Source organism: Vidua macroura, chromosome 3, assembly GCF_024509145.1.
Source record: "Vidua macroura isolate BioBank_ID:100142 chromosome 3, ASM2450914v1, whole genome shotgun sequence".
NCBI lineage: Eukaryota > Metazoa > Chordata > Aves > Passeriformes > Viduidae > Vidua > Vidua macroura.
This window is the reverse complement of record NC_071573.1, coordinates 56966810-56987747: the sequence shown is the minus strand read 5'-3', so window position 1 is coordinate 56987747 and position 20938 is coordinate 56966810. Positions and strand designations below refer to the sequence as shown.

The 20938-nt window shown below is 37.8% G+C and overlaps 1 protein-coding gene across 1 annotated transcript in view; it reads right to left on the bottom strand.

Annotated features, from left to right (window-relative positions):
- The window catches only part of SYNE1 (spectrin repeat containing nuclear envelope protein 1), a 279385-nt gene that overhangs the window by 78170 nt on the left and 180277 nt on the right, over positions 1 to 20938 (bottom strand). The window contains exons 88-95 of the mRNA XM_053974692.1: positions 20602 to 20741; positions 16991 to 17185; positions 15821 to 15961; positions 10669 to 10836; positions 9820 to 9981; positions 8480 to 8674; positions 4847 to 5020; positions 2855 to 3046 (exon numbers count right to left, since the gene is read on the bottom strand). Of these exons, the coding sequence (XP_053830667.1) occupies positions 2855 to 3046; positions 4847 to 5020; positions 8480 to 8674; positions 9820 to 9981; positions 10669 to 10836; positions 15821 to 15961; positions 16991 to 17185; positions 20602 to 20741 (1367 nt within the window). The remainder of the gene's footprint in view (positions 1 to 2854; positions 3047 to 4846; positions 5021 to 8479; positions 8675 to 9819; positions 9982 to 10668; positions 10837 to 15820; positions 15962 to 16990; positions 17186 to 20601; positions 20742 to 20938) is intronic.

Sequence of the window (20938 nt, the reverse complement as noted above, 5' to 3'; positions counted from 1 at the left end):
ATATAGGTATTTTAACATGCCTGGCCTTATGTTAAACACAAACGTGTAGGCTCACCAAACCACAGACACTCTGCCTTCCAGGGGACATTTCTCAAATCAGACAAGGACCTGCATGGCAGAAGGTGGGTGCGGAAATCGTACTTGCCACACCTGGTGCTCCTGAAGCTAATAACTGAGATGGACCTCTGCCACCAGTGACCCTGGCACTTGCCACTGAAACAGCAGAGTTTTGCTAAGTAGTAGAACGTTAGGTGTAAGATTTTAATTTTGGGGGACGATGAAGAGGTGCAAAAAGAAACAAGAAGTACTTGGTGCTGGAAAGAACCAAGTACTTGGTTCTTCATAAAGCAAGGTAAAGCCCTTGCTTTATGAAATAACTTTGTTTTACTAAGGTTTCAGTTTACAGGTAAACTCTGATACTTTGTAAGAACAAGTTTCTACACCAGCTGACGTAGTTGGAATGTGAGCAATGCTATTACAGAATGTCAGATTGGGCAAAGAAAACAGTATGTGAGAAGTAAAGAATATCTGAAATTATAGCTTTGGTATTACAAGTTAGGAAACAGACAATCTTTCTGTAAATTGTGGAGGGGAAAAATCTGCTTAACTTTATATACTCTAGGGACCATAGTTATTCATCTTGTAAATTTCTTTAGAGAACAGTATCTAGTTCTTTGCATTTGAGTGGGCTGGTTGATTTCAGTTACATTTTGGGTTTCTCTTTGTCTGGGAAGAGGACTGAGAAGACACAGTTTTGGAATTATACTGAGACATATAATTAATAGTCTCATGGTTCCTACAATAGCAAGGAGTGTAAAAGGGATTGTGGTATTTGTTGATGCAATGAGGTTTTTCAAATATGCTACTGTACATACTTTTTAGATCAAAAGTATTACTGCAGAATATGTTCTACTTTGTTTTTTAAGGAGTGTGTGTTTCATTGCCCCTAAACCACAGAATAAACAGTAACAGACACAATATTTTGTGTGTTTCAAAGTGATACCTTTGGAGACAGTATAGTCCAGAACACTCCTGTTCCAGCATGTTTCTGATTAGTTTCACTACTTTTTTTTTTTTTTTTTTTTAATGAATAAAGGAGTTGGTATCCAAGTCACCTTTTCTGTATCACTAGTGTCATTAATTAACTAAAATCAGAAGGAAATTGAAATCATTCCAAGCAAGTCATAGAATCTCACGCTGACTCTTAAATTCATTGACAGGCAGAAATACACTTTAAGGAAAATATAGCTCAATCTTAATAATAGTCTTCCAATGCCACTTGGAAGGTTCCTTCTTTTGGGAAGAGGCTGGTCTATTACAAGGTTATCAGAACATCTGGAGACATGTAAAAATCTGAGTTTTTTTACATGCGTGAATAACAGTGCTGTTAGCTTGTAATGTTTCTCAAGGTTAATACTGGCACTGGATAGGATTTGGGGCATCTGATGCTCTTGTCCTCAGTCCTCAGTGTTTGGAAAATGACATCATAGAACTTGTCATTTGAAAAAAAATTCTCAGTGACGATTAGAAGATGTTATACTGCCTGTGTCTATATTCTTACATGATCTGTAAATGAAATCAAAGAAATACTTGAAATTCATAAAGAAACTTGAGTCTTGCATTCATGTGCCATCTTAAAGTATCCATATTCTAGATCTGGAAATTATTTTGTTGTTATTTTAGATTTTAGAATATCATCCAAAAATTTCTTCTAAGAAGTAAACTAAATCACATCACTGCATTTTACAATATTTTAAAATATTTTAAAATTTAGCAAAAAACTCTGTGATGCCTGTTCACTTCACAGGTAATATATGAGAACAAAGTATAACGCGCCCACATGGTGCTCGTAACTTTTCATTTGCCTAATCATGAGGTTTAATAAGCAAGAATAACATTAAAGTTACTTCATCTTAGAGGTAATAGGAACAAATACCTGGGGGATGTCTCCTTTCTTTTTTATTTCTCTATTTTTCTGAAATTATGTGAAGTTTTAAAGCTATGCAGTTGCTTTGGACTAAAAATAGTTCTTAGAACATCAAGTGACTTTTCAAGCTAACCTCTCAGTAGACTTTAATCTGCATTAGAAGCCAGAAATCTTTGAAGCTTATCATGTTTAATTTGCACAGCAAAGCCAAGAAAAGAAGTAAAAGAAAAGGGAGGGGGAGGGAGTCACAGCAGGGCAAGCAAATTCAAAACCAGTCAGTCACATTACATGGTTGGGTTTCTTGTATGTATTCGGTTCTCCACATGCTAGTTTTACCTAAAGAATGACCAAAAGCAACTGTTAAATACAATGAGTTAGTGACAATGAGTAGATCAAAGCTGCTAGGAATAGAAACCTAGGGCAAGACTGAGGTTAAATGAATTTCTGCTTATATAATGTTGTATTTGGTATAATGATGCCACTAAGTATTAGCCATAATTAAAAATTGTTCCCTTATGTAATCTGTTCACTGGGTTGTGCACACTGTAAAAAAGCACATATTTAGGATCAGTCTTTGGTTGGGGAGAGTAATCCTGCCCCAGACCATACACAATCTAAACAGACTGGAAACAGGAATAGACTATATCCAGACCAAGCTAATCATCTATCTATTTTATTATTGTCCTTTCAGTGGAGATACTGAGCTTAGGCTAGTTTTACCAAAAAGCAATGTTAACTTGAAAATTATCAACTAAAGCTTTCTAGGCAGTTCTTTATTTTGAAGCTATAATTCCATTTACTAACTAAGGATGAATAACTCAAACTGAACCAGTGCAACACTTGCACTCTTTTTCCCAGTTGTATAAAGTTGCTATGAAATCCCCAAACTCCTGCCCACCATGAAAACAGCTGGAAGGAGCCACTCACCCGAATGTTGATCTGTTTGTCATGGAGCACCCTCTGCAGCTCCAGAAGGCTGCCCTTCAGTGTCCTGAGCTTCACAGCCAGCTGCTCTGCCTCGTCCTTGGTGTGAGCCTTCCCTTCCATAAGCAAGTTCTCATTGTGCACAGACAACTCTGACAAGGCTACCACCTTCTGTTCTATTTCAACCAGCATGTTCTGCAGCAGCAAAAACAAAGACCCAAATTCATACATTTTCCAGCACTTGTGATGTTTTCGGGCAAGATGACCTGTGGCCTACCTCACCCGTGTCCAAACTATGAGAAAGTCAGATTATCATTGCTTTGCCTTCCAGTCCCATTCAGAGTTCTTTAGAACATGCTTGCAAATGTTTGTATTTGCCATTTCAGGTTGCAACCCTTTCCAAAATAAGAACTTAAAAAGTTACTTGAAACAAATAATTTGTTGTATAGGAGATGCTCTTTATTTGCATATTAAAGGTAAAGGATGACTAAGAAGCTAGACTGACATCCATTGATGAAAAGAAATGAAGCATGCAGCCAGAGTTACTTCTTTCCTCTTTCATTTACATGTAGACAAGTGCTTCCTACTTCCTCCTATGTGTTGCTCTGGCTGTGTTGATAAGCTTCTCTTGTCACTATTTGCTCTTTCTGATTGGTGCATGATGGACTTAAGGATTTCTGTATAATCCTCTTTAGTCTAAAGAGAGACTTAAAGTGACAAATCTCTGGCATGTTTATTCTCAAAAGCTACTTCTCTGACATTCCATTAACCATTCATTTATTAGAAACATTGTGCATATTTTGATCTCCCAGATTCAATGCTCAAACAAGTCTTGCTCAAAAACCTAGCCTGACATCAAATGCTTTTGTTTCCATAGCAACTGTCAAGTATGAATTTAGAAATATTTCTCCTGAAGGAATATGTGCAGAATAAGATCGGCAGTCTCTAAAAAGTGGAAAAAATATATAAAAATTACTGAATTAAGATTTTAAGAAGCAGCAAAAGAAAAGTAGCATTAACTCTTCTACAAAGTTAACTTTTCTTTTTGAGTTTCCTACAGACTGTATTAAAAAAATACTACTCTGTTAAAGTTCATAGGGTTTATCTACATACAACAAAGGGCTCTCAAGGACAGGTGATGGAAGAACTCTTGAGACTAAGCGGACTGAAAATTCCAATGATGATATATTGTCAGTGAAAATTCTTCAGACTTGCATGAAACTTAACTCTCATTTAGCCTAAAATAACTGAGAGCATCATTCTTTAATAAGAAAAGTAATCTTTTGTCCATCTGTCCTTGTCTCTTTTGTAATTTTAATTATAATGATCATATAATTCCGAACTATCATTTAAAAATAGAAAACTCCCACTAATTTGAGAACCTGGATGCTATGAATGATCTAAGTCTTGTTAATAAAAGTATTTGCAAAAACTCTTATTGCAGCAACATGTCTTTTCTCAGTTGTTTTGGTATTCTGAGTTGATTAATCTTCAAGCCATAAAACCAGTAAATACTGATGATTATCCTTTATTTTTGCATGGATGTAAGGATTATTCTTGAAGAAAACACAGCACTGTCCGAGTCATCACTGCTAGTGCCAGTATGTTCTTCAGCTGGAACACGACGTGTAGAAAAGTACACTGCAGGTGTTTTCATACATGTCAGGTGAGCTGCTCAACAATTTCAGCTTGAGGGGAGCAAAAACAGCAAGAGAAGCAAATACAACACCTTTAAAGCTAAACAGAACTACATCTGAAAGATGTGGAACTTCAAATCTTTCTGCAGTCAGGACATTTTGTTTTCCTACTGCTCTGTTCACGTGGGCTTTCTAAAGTGCTGTTTGCAATCTCTAATGAGAAATTAAGAGCAGGCTATATTTTGTTTCACAAACCTTTAAGGAAGCTTACTGAGCATATAGAAGATGCTATAGAGCTCAGAATCTTCTCCACAAATATGCTGGCTCATTCAACTCAATAATTGTCTTAATATTTTACCTGACAGTCTACCAGCTGTGCTTCCATGTCCATAGGTTCTTCGGCAGGAAGCAGAGTGGTGTCCAGCGTTGCTCGGGTACTGAGTAGCCAGTGGTCAAGCTCATCAGCTTCACAACGGTACCTCTGAAGAGCCTGCTCTTGCCGTTGTTCTTCGAGCTGCTCATTCAGTTTTTCCTAGAGGTACAAATTGCATTTTACATTTTAGGAGAAATAAACCATAACAGTCACTTCTAAAAAGTTGTTCCTCTTTATTTTGCACAAATCCTATGCAGGATTTCTAGGATATATTAATACCTATATTTTACAAAATATTATTACTTTCAATTGATGAGTGTGTTTTTCTGATGACTGAAATTCTGTTTCAGTTCAGTCACTTTATTTCTACTTTCTCCAGCAGAACTCTGCTATTACAGCTTTCTAAAGGTGAGGTCTTTTTTGCTGCTCTCCTGTGGGTTTCCCCCAGATTGACTCAGTTTTCTCAATTAGTACAGCACTGTTTGCTTAGGGAGAAAGATTCACATGAAGAAAAGGAATACACAGAGCTGAGAATGAGTTGCAGGGAAAGAAAAGCAACTTTGCCTTTTTTGGCAGCAGTCAGCTTCACTGTCTCTCAAGACAGGCACAAGAGGGGTACTTCAAGGACCAAACAAAGTATGGGTGGGCCCCTTGGTACAGTCACACGGGTAAAGAGAAGCCTGAAGAGCCATCTACCTTCTCTGGCCTCTCAGAGGATCCCTGAGCCATAGGGTGTGGAAGGACATTAAATTTCAATGGTTGAGGCAGCATCAACATCACAGCAACACAAATGCCCCGGTCCATCCATTAGCTCATCCATCCATTGGAAAGACAGGGAGTGATCAGCAAGTCTTCCTCACCCTTTAATTGTCCCACATGAATTTGAAAACTGGCTGAACAGCTGCAGCCAGGAGACAGTGATCAATGACACAAAGTCTAGTGAGTGGCCAGTAATGAGCCTCAACAAGTTTGCTAATGACACAAAATGGAAGGAGTGGCTGATAGGCAGAGGGCTATTCTGCCATCTAGATGGACCCTGAAAAGCTATAAAAATGAGCTGACAGGAAGAAAGCAAAGTGTGAAGCCCTGTACCTGCAGGGGAGCAACCCCACGCACCAAGTACAGGCTGGAGGCTAAGCAGAAGGGAAACAGTTTGGCAGAAGAGAACAAGGGGGGGTCCTGGTGGACTCCAGATTGAACATGACCCAACAATGCGGAAAAAGAAAGCCAGTGGTGTCTGGAGTTGCTTTAGGAGTGTTCTCACCAGGATGAGGGAGGTGATCCTGCCCCTCTACTTAACACTGGTGAGTCCACACCTGGAGTACTGTGTCCAGTTCTGTGCTCCCCAATACAAGAGAGATATTGAGTTCTGGAGAGAATAGAGGGCATTTTGTGAAAAAGAAAACAAATAGGATGGTCAGAGGATACTTAATTGTATCAGACAATATGAAACCTAAGCATGGTGCAAATATTATGGAACAAGGGGAAAAGATTGTATTCGATCTGGCTGGGATGGAGTTAACTTCATTGCAGTTTGTACAGTGCTTTGCAGCTGTGGTTAAATCTGTGCTGATAACACAGCAGTGTTATGGCTACTGCTGAGCATAGCATAAAGGCTTTCTATCTGCACCTCACAAAGGCCATTAGGCTGGGGGTGGGCAAAAGGCTGGGAGAGGAGATAGCCAGGACAGTGAATCTGAACTGACCAAAGGGACACTCCACACCAGATGAGATCATGCTCATCAGTAAAAGCCCAGGGAAAGGGAGGGAGGGGCATTTGTGGTTATGGTGTTCGTCTTCCCAAGAAACACATGCCAAGTTTTCCAGGAAAGTAGCTAAATATCTGCCTGCTGATTGGGTAGTAGTGAATAAGTTCCTCATTCCCTTCTTGCATGCACAGCTTTTCCTTACCCTGTTTAAGCTGTCATTATCTTGATCCATGAGTCTTTTTGTCTGCCTTCTATTTTTAACCCATCTCAGGAGAGAGGAGTGAGGGTGGATGTTTGGCTGCTGGCAGGGTCAACCTACAACACTTTGTAAGGAAATTCAGACTCAAATGTTCAGGGCAACTTCATCACATAGAGAAGTGTTTTCACAGCTTTTCTTCATGCTCAATTTCAATTAAAAAAATTAAAAATTACTGTGAGAACAATTTAAAGAATAATGATAGTTGTTAGATGTCTTAAATAATCCAGACCTGAACAGTTCTAAAATGCTAGTTACTTGGATTAGGTCCACAGAACAATATCACCAGTCCACATCCTCACCAGCAAAATATTTTCATCACCTCTTTTATCTTTATTTCTACATTTACTTTCCTGGGGTGCTCTGGAAGATTTTATCTGTGAAATCAGAGCTATGAAGTACACAGGTTAAATTACTTAATGTTGTCCACGTATCATATATATTTCCTAGCCAAGATTATTAGGGAATACTTGTGGTATAGTGCCAAAGTATCCTAATCACAGTTAAGAGTAATATATGACTCATGCTTTATCTTGAAATTATTAATTAGCGTTTCCTAAGTGCTACCAAGATGTTTGTTAGATCCTGTATTGGGTGAAAGCTATAAACAGCTAGATCCCCTATTCTACTTCCAAACCTTCATTTTTAATTAAAAGTTATTTTTCTTCTGGGAAGGAAGAGCTTAGTGCAACTTTGTTATTTTAAAACTAAAAAAGATATTTTCTAATGTTCACTGTCCTAGGTGACTGGACAGAACTAAAGCAGCTGAAGCACCCTGAGACTCTCCTGTAATCCAGTGTCTTGGTTTAAAGTCCAGTGTCTTGGTTTAAAGTTAAGGTGTGGTCACTAAGCACCACACCTTAGATCCACACTGCCAATTCTCACTCTGCTTCTCTGAATCAATTGATGATGGAAAATATGAAGGCAGTAGTTACTGTGTTTCTGAATTCACTGCTGCAGTTCTTAACAGTACAGAAATAAAGCTGCCCTGCACTGTTCAAAGTAGCCAAACTGTAACCAGCTTTAGCATGATTGCATGTTCTCACCTGTATAACATATGCAGCAACATTCCTATTTGTAAGGGGCTTGTAAAAATCCCCTTAAAAGTTTTTTGGTAAAGTTGGTAGGCAAAGAAATTAAAGGGTGCATCTTCCATGAATAAAAGTTTGCATGTAAATCACTGGGAAGATGAGCACAGACAACAACACGAAGATTTGGAAGAGGAGCTGTTTCTTGTTTTAAGCTTTCCCTCTTGTCTTGTCTAGCAGCTTGGAGAGATGATTCCTCAAAAGTATATTGTAGACAATGTGACTTTTAATATCTGCACTTCATTTATGCACACACACAGATACACATACACACAGATACACACACACACACACATATATATATATATATATATATATATACATATATATATATATATGTATATATCTCCATATGGCTATATATAGCTAGAAGAAACTTGGAACATGTATCATATTTGTGTGTTCCAAGTTCTTTCTGGCTGCTTATCACTTAGCAATAAGATGAGGGGCTCACTAAAAAAAGAATGGTTATTTATTACTGAAAGGAATTGTGAGAAATAAGCAGAACTGAAAATGACTTTTTTTTTATGGTGACTAAAAATATTGGTGATGATTTTTCTTGTACCTCTAATAGCTGTCGTTTTCCTGATGCCTTCATTCGAATTGTGGCCATTCGCTCTGCCAAGACAGTGAGGGTGGACTGCAATGCCATTTGATCAGCACCTTCTGCATCCAGTGGTTCTGAAACAAGCTCCTGAGCCAATGATGTCTGAAGCTCACTGATTTCTTCTTGCAACATTAAAATCTCATCCATCAAAGCCTATTAAGAAATGAGAGCAGGGAATGCATTTGCTTCATTTACCAGCAAGAAGGAAGTATTTCAGGAGCATAGACTAAATAAAAAATTCAAGACAACTATCTTGGGGGAGCACCAGGAACACAGAGTAGAGCAGAGTATCACTACCAGTATGGCAGAGACAGTATTTCATAAGGACTGAGTCCTGCTTTTAGAGGCTTGAGTTAGGATCATTTATCTGGTTACTTAAATATGGATTTAATTACATATCTTGAATTTCAGACATATCACAAGGTATTATTTTGGAAATTGGAAATTTATTCTTCCAATAAATTATCTGTAGGGCATTCTAGTATTCACAATAAAGATAATGAACAAGTGAGTGAGTGTGTGTTTGTGAGAGAAAATTAGGGGCATGTTTTAGCTTCCAGCCTAAAACTTTCTAACTGGATAAAGAACATCTAGCCATAGATGTAAATATTCAGAGATTTATTCCATGGTACCATCCTTTTATAAGTATATTGAAAACTGGTTCATAGTATAAAAGTAGGAACTGATTTTGCACCATGGAATAAATCTCTGAATCTGGACAGACCACCATAGATTCAAGCTATCAGATAGAAGGCTTAGGTGATTATAACTCAGACATATGTCATATGTTACTTAATAAAATATTCTCTTATTATTCAGATCATTATTTCTTGAGACTTCCCTTGAGGGAATTTTTGTGTGCTTTTGGTTTGTTTTGTTTAACAAGGTGAAAAATTAATTTTGATCAATATACAGTGCATCAGTATTGGTTATGATCTTAGTAAATTTGTCAACATTATAAATATTCTTCAGTAATGATGTTGAAGAACAGTATGTATAGCTGTCATTGGACACAATCTTGGACAAAAGCTTTTGCTGAAAATTTCAACTGGACAAACTCTTATGATCTATTCTATTTCTTTCAAAAAGGCTCCTTATTAAAATAATCCCCATCACACCACCTTTAGAACAGCAGGAAGCCCAGAAAGGCAAGACATACAGTTAAACAAGAAGGTTTAAACAATAAATGCATATGTTTGAGGTATCCAGCCATGAAGAAGGTTACCGTGTAAAAAACAGAACAAAAGATAAGCAGGCGATGTGCACTTTCCCTCTCGTACTCACATATAATATTTTACCTGATGTTCAGCCATTTGGCTCTCTGGGCTTTTGGCTGGTTCCAGACTCTCATTTAGTTTCATTTCAGTGGTCTCCATTTTCGTGGATATAGACTGGAGTGTGTCCTGATACTTCTGTTGACGCTCAAGAGCTTCATAGAGTGTGCGCTGCTTTTCACTGATCTGAAGAAGAATGGAAGGTATAAATTCTCCTATTTAGTCTGCTTCATATGTCCCTGGGCTTAAGACACTAAAGCAAAAAAACATTGCAACAAGTTTTCAAGAGTAAAAATTACAAAGCAAAACATCCATATTAGAAATATTTATTTACTTAAAATTTCATCAGTAAAGTTCTAGGTTCTGCTGCTTAAAAGAAATGGAAATTAATAAAGCACGGAAAACCTATGCACATTCTCATGCATTATTTTAGATTTCATACACTCAAACATGGATGTGCACTATTTGCTAGACACGTAGTTCTTAATACCCCATAACAGCTACTGTACCTCTGAAAGGAATTAAAATCTATAGCATGTGATCAAGACTCTGACCATTTTCATACATCACTGAATGACTATGCTGCAAAACTACACAGAAACCAGATTCTGGGCCTTCTTTTCCTACTCATTAAGCATGATTGGATATCCCTACTAGATTATGGAATACAGTCTGTCAATGTATTCTGCATTTCTGAAGCCAACTATCAACTTTAATGGCTGATTTTAACAAAAATAATATATCTCCACTAACAATTCAAGTTACCATCAGAAAACCAAAAACTGCAGAGAAGAATATTAGCTGAGCCAGGTATTTGAATTTTATTCCTTACAAGCTAGCCAACTATTTTGAAGTCTCCAAATGCAAACTTACCACATTTTTCAATGTTTCCCAAGAACGCTGCAAATCATCCAATTTGGCACTAGCAGATGATTCTAAGCCTGGTTCATAAAACTCTTGGGTGGCTGAGGTGCTGGGTTGAATTTTAGCAGCTTCTGTCTGCAACTGTTCAGCAGATAAGGCTTGGTAATAAGCAATGTCCTACAAGCATGAAGTACATTATTGCACTTTCATAAAGAAAGATACTGCATGCTATCTCCCCAATACTGCCCCCACTGCATATGTCCATTAAAATAAAGCCCACAAAGCCAGAACCACCAGGAAACCTCTTAATAACACAGCAAATCAATATTTAATAGTATCAGACTGAGCATGTTTTGGACCTTCACTATGATGAGGATTTTGGACACATTTTTTTCATGTTCATATTAGCTAGGAGGTGCAGAAGGCAACTGTGGACAATCACAAAAAGGCTGGGAGGAGAAGTGCTATAAATGGGAGTGTTGTTCCAGCACCATTACAACTACATATGGGGGAAAACCCATCACAAAAGACAGCAGCTTATGGTACTGTAGGTGGCAAATACCAACCTAATGAACACTATCACAAAGAGAGCAGCATAAGAAAAGGAATATACTGAAGGACTGGTAAATGAGGCAAGAAAGAGTATGAAGCATCAGCTTATTGTAAGCTTTCAAACAAATGGGGAGCCTCTACTAACTTGTAAAAGATATTCAGAAAAGGGACTAAAATTGTTAGGGAAATGGGAAAATGTTCAAACCACCAATGAAAATTCAGAGCAGAATTATTTCTCACCAGAAGTTCTATACTTAGTGTATGGAGATTTCTTCAACTGTTGCAGATGACAACTGAAAACATCTACAGAAAATGTAGAATTAAGGAAACAAGTATAGTACCTATACTTAGGTCAGGAAAGCAGACTTGATGACAAGGATTATTTAAAACTGAAACCATGTATGACAGTTAGCACTACATTATTTGGGAGGTGAAAAATGCTGCCTCAAGGGAGGGTACAAAGTAGACAGAACCAGGCTCTTCTCAGTGGTGCCCACTGACAGGAACAGAGGCAATGGGCACAAACTGAAGCACAGGAGATTCTCTCAGAATACCAGGAAATGCTTTTTTACTGTTAGGGTGAATGAGCACTGGGACAGACTGCCCAGGGAAGTTGCCGGGTCTCCATCCTTAGCGACACTCAAAATCAACCTGAATATAGTCCTGGACAACCTGCTGTACATGGTCCAGTTTGACAAAGGGTGTTGGGCCAGAATATCTCTGGAGGTCTCTTCAACCTCAACCATTCTATGATTCTGAGACAGAATAAAAATTTAACAAAGTAGAAATCCATTTGGATTTAAGTGAAATGTGCCGCTTTGAGCTTTCTAACATAAGTAAAATATGCTGTTTAGTCTAGTAACTGCAGCACTAGCAAAAACTATCCTAGCTAAAGAGAAAGAATGCAAATTTCCAAGCTAAAGAAATAAGAGATAAGAAAGACTCTTCAGACCTTGAAACAGACAGTGCAGAGTGACCCAGGAGTTCTCTCTGTACTTTCTGACAAAAACTGAGTACAAGTATAACTAGCTATAAGTGCAACGCGGAATCAGAAAAATAAATATGCATGAAACTATTGTGAAATTCTATGAATATGTAAATTAGCTAGAGTAATAAAAAAAGATCGGGAGTTTTCAGGGACACGCATGTTCTTTAAAAAGGAAAAATCCCTTACATGCGTCCAGCGCTAAATAAACATACCGTCCCTACAAATTTTTATAAGAATTGTAAGGTCTTGATTTTTCACCGCAATTCAATTCTGTATAGATGTATAAAAATTAGGTACTAAATACAACTAATTCTGAGGTACTGGAGCTCAAAGTGTAAGAAGGATCCTAATTTGGAACAGAATGCAAATATGTTATTTAATACCATATGTGAACAAAACCCGTCAAGCTCTGGAAGAGCACAGAAACCAGATCAGTCCCATAAAACTGACCAAAAGTGTCCAATAAGGTACTTCTTCAAAAACAATAATTGGGAAACTTGAAAAACTTAATGATGAAATTGTTACAATGTCCAGGAGCAAGGATGGAATAGGTAACAGCTTAACACAGCACTCAGGACTGCAATTTCAGAATTTTTCACTCTGACCGCAAGTGATCTTTCCAAGTAATGGTGAAAAATTGCACCAGTGGAGGCAACTTCTCATTTTGCCTTGCCTGCAGCTACTCTCCAGCCCTTTGTCAGTCCCCTCTCAAGACCAATGCTTCTGAGACCTCTTAATATGGTTTTCAGAATAAAGGGTTTGTTTTCACAGAGAGGAGAAAGCAATCCCTTTCCTCATCTTTCCAACTGCTTTCTGGAGTATACAACATGGCAGCTTCTCTTTGGCAGAGCTTACACATCAGGGCAGCAGGAATCCAGATGTTCACACGAGTAAAAGATTTTGTTGCCCCTCTAAAGGCCCTAATATCCCGTGGCTGTTCTTATGAAAAGTAGCCAATGAACAGTCAAGTTTTGTTGTTAGAGGTAGTGGCAAAAGGGTGTGTTTAGATTTCGTAAGATATGTAACAAGAACTGGCGCAACCTAGATGAGTATTCTTAAGGGAAAGAATCCTTAAGTAGGCTGTGTACAAGGAGATAGAAAAGCATTTAACAGTGACCCAGTGGATAAAACTAAAATCACAGGATCAGCTGTGGCCTACAGGGCATCGTGCCAAAACTTCAGCTTTTCCAGTTCAACTGTCCTGCATTGTGTATCAGGAAACCAAGTTTTAAAAAGCGTGTCAAATTTTAATCAATTATATCTTTGGGTAAATGCAAGGAGATTTAGCCTCAAAGGATTCTCATTCAGTACTGCAGCACACATGAAGTGTCTGATTTTGCTAGACATCAAAATTAACTGCATTTCAGGACTGTTAACATAATATTTTATATGCTATGAAATTCCTCAGTGTTTCCAATATTAACACCTTTATAATTCCCCCCACCCTGCTGTTTTTGGAGGAGTTTCAGAAAAAGAACCATTTTTTAATTTACGGTAGTGCTAGAATTGTCACTTTCTTGTATTTCTGGTCTTGTTTTAATCTATTTCAATAAATATCCTCATTATTTCACTAATAAGCAGTTGGCACTTGTTTTATATTTTCATTACTTGTTAGAAATGTAAATAAAGTGTGTAGATGTCTGAATTCAGACTAGCTATGTTTCACCATTAAGAGATGCTAGGAAACTGATGAAACACTATAAAGAGTTATTCAGGATGAATTAAAAAGCAGTCTTAACATATAACATTTCCTTCCCCTATTGCCTCTTCAGAAGAGTTTTACATGTTATTCTTCACTTTCTAGAGTTCCTGCTCATATTTTTTTCTGGTAGTTTGCAGGTGATCTTCTTGTGAGTAATTAGTTCTTAACTCAGGCTATTTTTTAAAACAAAATATTTCCAAATTTATTTTGCTGATTTGCTGTAAAAATACAAACTATTTATAACTTACATTTGAGCTCCTAGTTCACTAACTTCTACGATAAGGTTTTTTAACCAGCCTTCTCTCCTGAAATCTCCCTGGGCATTCATCATGACCAGCACTGGCAGTTTCATAGCTTCTTTAGTCTTAATCTTATGTGAGTGTGAACCTAAGAATTTTGTAAGCAAACCACTGCATTTTGGAATGTTCTTCTGCTGGTTGTTTAAGACATGCAGTTCATTTCAACATTAACTACACTGAAGAAAACTTCAGCTCTAAGTTTTTAAGATTTTCATAACATCATCAACTTTATCTCTCTCAAAAATATTCTACTAAATGAAAGACATAATATTTTTCAATTTTGCCCTAGTAAATCACTTATTCTAAAACTTGTATTTTGGTGTCAACTCATGGTGCAACAGCATGTTCACTGTGTTTTCCTTATTGTCTGAGCGACAGGAGCTTTTTGACTTGTTTTACATTTTCAGAGAAAAATAAAGAACTGACATTAGCTTTGTTGATTAGGAAGCAAGCTGCTTTTGGTCCTTTAACTCCTTAATTAATTAATGGTGTCATAAAACTTCTGTGTTGAAATATCTAGATGCCTTTTTATTGTAAGTCACCTTCACAGGGAACTTTCTGATTATCTAAAATGATACAAAAGTAGAAAAATCCTTCTTATGCATCATACAACATTTTTTTAGTATGCCATTGATGATTTTGTCACCACTCTTACTATCTTACATTAATATTTTTTCTTATGTATTGTATTTAGCAACTTCTATAGTACCATATGCATTTCTGAAATTAGCAGAAGGATTCAATTAGCATCTTGCTCAAACTTGTCTAATTTTACTCAGCAGTGCAACACAACACATTCTAACCTTCAAATCTGCAGTGGTCAATTTTGGAAGCAGTCACAAATGCTAAACCAACCAATCAACCACAAAATCCAGAACATGATGAATTCAGTGAGAGGATGACGGCTTCTAAGGCTCACTTCTAAACTTCTAAAGCACAACATTTTATGTGTGTCTTTATATGCACGATGATCAATGTGCTGGCTCAATATTTACATTTTAATCAATACTGATATACACTTGCTCCTACGAGAAGTGCAAGAGCCCTCAGTTTTGATTTAAAATCTAAAATCTGTTATTACACTGATCTGCCTCACTGGCACTTAAAATAGACTGCCATGGAAATGAACAATACATGAAAAAAACCCGCATGGAAGTTAATAACTGAAATGATATTAAGTAGAAGATACCAGGCTGATGGTAGAAGATACCATTGTGATGGCACAATGGCAATTAAACAGTAAGATTGATAGATATGGATATAATGCAATGTTTCATTACGGGGAGTACAAAATGGCATTTTTTCTCAGGATGCAAGATTCCATTGAATACTACTGAGAAAATAAAAATTATGTTATAAGTAGAAAACACTGGTGATATTGCAATTGTCACTTAAAATTTATTTTAAGAAATAATGGATAGCTGTAACACTGGATTTATACAATTTCAATACTTGTATCCATTTTGAACCAGAACCTGAAGGTTCAGTTTGGTAAGAGGTTAAGCCTCAGTTCCTTGGAGCTATAGCTAAACATTATTTCAGAGGATTAAATAAACCACCTGTGGAATGGAACCATGTATGTCTGAGATAAAAGCTGAATGAATGCCAAGAGAGCAGTACCTGGTTAACAGAAGCATCTGTATTAGCCACAGGTGAGGGAGAGCGACAGGCAGGTGGAGAAGAAATCTCACTGTTGGTTCCCTCCTCCCCAGACTCCTCAGTGACAGGGGAGAGCAGCGTGTGACAGCGACCAGCAGTCATCTGCCACAGGAAAAGCAACCCCAGAGCACAGGAAGAAAATCAGTTACCTCAGCTGAGGCTTGACTTAGACTGAGATCAAAACAACACATGGCCAGAATTACCACGACATTAATTAGTCATGCTTCATGCTCCTACATTTACCAGTTTAGAAATCTGTTGAATAAATAGTCTCATTTAGTTGTCATACTTCAGTAAGAAAACGCTCTCCTGTACTCTAATGGATTTTAAAAGACAATGTAGAGCAAGCAACTCAATAATAACAAATTCAGGTTTGCCTAAACATCTTCTAATACAATCTCTGCTGCATACAGAAATACTATGGAGAGCTACAGAATACTGGACTATTTGTCTCAGTATCCAGGTCCAGTTGGAACAACAAGGAACAGACTTGAAATATAAAACCCACACAGCCCAGTATTCAAATGTAACCTCCTTCCTTCCCCGATGTTGCTATAGAGGGATAAATCCTGAAGTCTGACACTCAGACAAAAATCCCGGTAGCATCAGCAGAATGTTTGTAATGAGACCCAGTTAGAAACAAACGAAAGCAAAGTCAAACATTGTGCCCATGGCAGTACTTAGACAGCTTTCATTGCCAGTACACTTATCTGAGAATACAGCAGCATACTGTCAATTATCACATCAACATTTTAATGTGTGAAAAGCCTATACACTGCAACATCTAATGAAATAATATTTATTCTGGTTTTATTTTATTCCTGCAACTCATCAATTAGCATTTGTTCTTGCATGCTGACAGCTACAAAATAAAAAGCACAATATTTGCATATTATTGCTCACAAATTTCACGTATTTGTCTGTTAAATAACTTCAGCCTTTATCAACAAGTCTTGAGAACCCATATAAAACAAAATACAGTAAAGGGAAGCTGCAACTTGCTTGGTTTGCCACACTACAGCCATTTCAAAAGGTAGATGTGAGCTGTGGCAATTTGCTGCACAGGGGTGTTGTAATGATGCAAGAGGAAGCAGCTCAGATAATGAGTACAGTGACCAAGGCATTGCTTACCATAACCACCGAGGGATGAGTGGGATGTGCTGGGAGCAGGTCTGAATCCAGCTCCTCCATTCCCTCGGACAGCCCCTCCACTTCTGTCACTGTCAGCAGCATGGTGGCGTGTTTTGCTTTCATAGTCAACATCTTGCACTTGGAATTCAAAGAAGCAATTTGCTCCTGGTATCCTTTGATCTTCTGAGCCAGCTCCTGAGGAAACATTTTTTCCCCCTAGTGCTGATGCAGCCGGGAAAGGCCACAGGACCGGCAGCATTTCAGCTTCCGCGGCGAAGTGAAGCTGTCCCCTCCCAGCGCAGCCAATACCATGGCAGCGCCGCCGCTCTGCTGACGAGCAGGATGTCGCCAGCGGAGGGACCCGCCCGGGCGCGTCCGGCCGCGCTGCGAAACCGCGGAGCGGCGGCGGCCGCCGAAGGCTCCGTGTGCGCCGCACCGCAGAGCGCAGGGAGGGACGGACGCCTCACGTTCGCATCCTGCCTGAACCTCAGCCCACCTCTGTGAGCTGCACGCTGCAGCAAAGGGAAGCGTCTCTCCCTCTTCCTGCCCTATATCCGCCCGCCCCCGATTTAGTTCCATTTATCTGAGGCAGATGAAGCTCCTCCGCATAGTGCATGCCAGGGAAATGAGGTCATGTAGTGGACGCAACTGCAAAAAATGCCCCATTCAGCTCTCACCAGAAAGAATGAATTGTCCAAACAATAACTCACAGGGTCTAACAGGCTCAAAAGTGATAGGAACAATCAGTCACATAATAAGATTAAATGCAGACTGGATCTCTTTTTGTCACTGTTTGGATAAGCTGTATTTTAATCTCCTTTTGGTTTTGTATAAGTCTATTGAGTTAAAAGTTGAGCTGCACAGGACTTACCTTTCTTTAAAAAGAGACAGGGAAACTAGCATAAAGTAGACTATATTTTAAACTATTGGGGTTTTATGCTTAGGAAATGGTCCATTTATGTGGCCAAACACCATTATAAGCTTAAGATTTTTAGATAAGAAAGATGAAAACGAATACTCTTATGACTATTCATAAGTGTCTTGTCTTCTCCTACCATATACTGTTGCCCTGTTCAGTATCCAGTTTCAAAGCTTTCAGTTAATATATTTCAAATAAAAAATGGTGGAAGCATTTCATATTTCTGCTGAAGCTATTGTTCCTGTCTCCCTAGACGCTCAGTAACAAGTTGGAGTTTTGATCTAAGAAGTGGAAACATTTGTATAAGCTTGTCTGCTAAATTGATGATTATTCATTCAAGTATATATTTCTACTTCATTTTTATATCTGCCTTTACTTCTTAAAAACTCACAAGTTTTCAAGGAAAAATAGCAACAGGAGTTGCAAGATCTAGTAGGCACAATAATATATTATTACAATATCTTTTCAAAATAAGTAGAATACTGCTTCAGGTTGATAAATTAGAAGATTTTTTTGGTTGTATGACATTTTCAGTAAGAAAATTCTTCAAAGTTACAGTGCAGAATACTCATTGCAAGAAATACTGAGTTAGGAATTGACATCTCAAAGACTGAGGATGACACTTCATTACTTGAGTTTCAATGGCACCTTGTCACCATCTGTCATGTTAGCAACCTCTCTTAGGACCTCTCTTTGGTGCTCCAAAGCTTTGCTTGGAGACTAAGAAAAGTCTTGATTATAAAACATCAAGCAGAATAGTCAAAAACCAAGCTGCAATCAAATCAAGCCACAAATTTAATGGCTAGCAGCTTGAATAGGTATCTGCTCTTTGGCAAATTCCAGTCATTCACAAATGCTCAATGAATAACATATCTGAGCTTCAGCAGAAAAATATTGTCATTCAGTGTACTCTATTCTCTCACCAAGTGCAATGACATTTGTGGTATTAATGCCCAATGCACTGAGTATCTAAAATGCCTCTTTCAACTGAAAACAAGGAAGAGTAAGCAAAAATGTGATTGAAAAAGAAAATTAAAAATAATAAAGCATCTTATAAAAACAATGTCCCATGAGGTATTATATTTTCCATTAAAATAATTCTCAAGTATGGAGATACTTGCCCACATTCTTCTCTGAAATTCTAAAGAAACACAGGTCAGTAGACATGGTATCTACTTACATACATGCATATTAATACAAGATTCCCAAAAATCAAGATGTAAGTTCCTTCTACTTTCTTCTTTCCTCTTATATTAGTTCTAAATATAGCTAATATAAATGTCCTCTTAAGTTCCTTTACATACACCCTCTAACAGGGGATGTGGTAACTGATATTTTCTTAAATTAATAACACACCTAACAAACATCTTGACAGACTTGACTTTTGAAATAGTCTAATAATATATGGTTCAGAGAATTCACTTCATGCTATGCTTTTTCACAGGTATTTAGCAAAAAAAAAAAAAAACATGAGCCAAAAATACGCTTACCACCAAAATTCCCTTGCCCCTGAATGTGTAAAGCTTGCATGTATGATGTCTCTCTGTTCTGGCTGATCCCAATATGTGCATTATCATAAAGCTGCTGTCTCCCTGCAGATGTTTAGGACCACTCCTACCAACTAAACTTGCTCAAATATACATAAAACTTCAGGCTGCCCCATTTTTAATTCCTTCCTTCCTGCAGCATTATTCCTTCCTCTAGCAATATTACCCTGAATTGCTGGTCACTCTCCTGCATTTGCTGTTCCAAAATACTTGACTAGAGAATAGTAGCATCATCAATTCAAGGTTAATAAAACAAAAAGTCCTTGTATATGCAAACTGCTCTTGAATTTATACTAAATAACAGTTGTAACAACTGGATGGAAAATGAGCAACATATGTAACATTAAGTTATATTATACACCAGGAGGGATAGCTTTAATTCAAAGGTAAAGAAATGGTGCCATCTGGTGCCAGAAGTGACACAAAGTGATCAGTGGTGCATTTTCTATCCTAGGAATTACACAACAGACAGGTGGAGGTGAAAGGGGCTCAGGAGGAGCTCTCAAGTCCGCACAGCAAGAAGGCTGCATAGAGACTATTGTGATTTATTCAAGAGCTGTCAATCCATGAGTTTGTGGGCAGGACCTGCAACTCCAGAGCACAAAAATCTTCCCCAAAAAGATTTTTAAAGAAACCTTTGGAGTGAATGGTGCAGAGTTTTCCTCCAAATGTATTGTGGGTTTCCTTTGATTCAAGTGCCTTGTTATTCTTTACAGAATGTGACTTGGATGAAAATGAGCAAGTGTTTTAGGATATACATGCATATATGTACAAGTTCTTTAGGATATACATACGTACATATGGATCATCAAACTAGTTGTGATTAACTGACCAACTGCTGAATTTTAACTTCTGAGACACTCCTCAGTCAAGTTTTAATGTCAACTGCCCCTTAATTATGCAATGCTTTTGTTTATCATAATGTTGTCTGAAGGTTATGATATATCTAATTGAATAAACAAATGAATTGTCCACATTGTACCAATAGCAGGAGTTCCCTCTCTGGGATTAAATCTATCTGATCAATTAGCCTTTAGGAAATCTGAAAACAACTCAGCTATCTTATGACTATTGCTTATGAAATATTGTCTGGATCAGTGAGCTGCCATTGAGCCCAATGTTTTGATGCATTTTGGGTCCCATACCTCATTACGTGAAATCTGGACCTGGAGTTCCTGGATGTTGCTGGTTGCTATTGGCTTGTCTTGGATCTCACGATGGGCGCTCTCGATCATCTGCTGCAAATGTTTCATTTCTTGCTCATATTGCTCATACTGAACCACTGCTTCCTAGAGAAGGGAAAAAAAGATTGAGTGTCTACGTGAAAATTAATTTTCACTTAGTCTAAGCATGACAGATCTCCCTCCTGAAGTATCTGGCACTCGTATCTTGATAAGCAAAGCAGGAGTCAGGAAAACATCTATTCATAAGTATTATGAATTGCAACAATTTGAATGGTTTCATTTATTTAAATATTTTCCA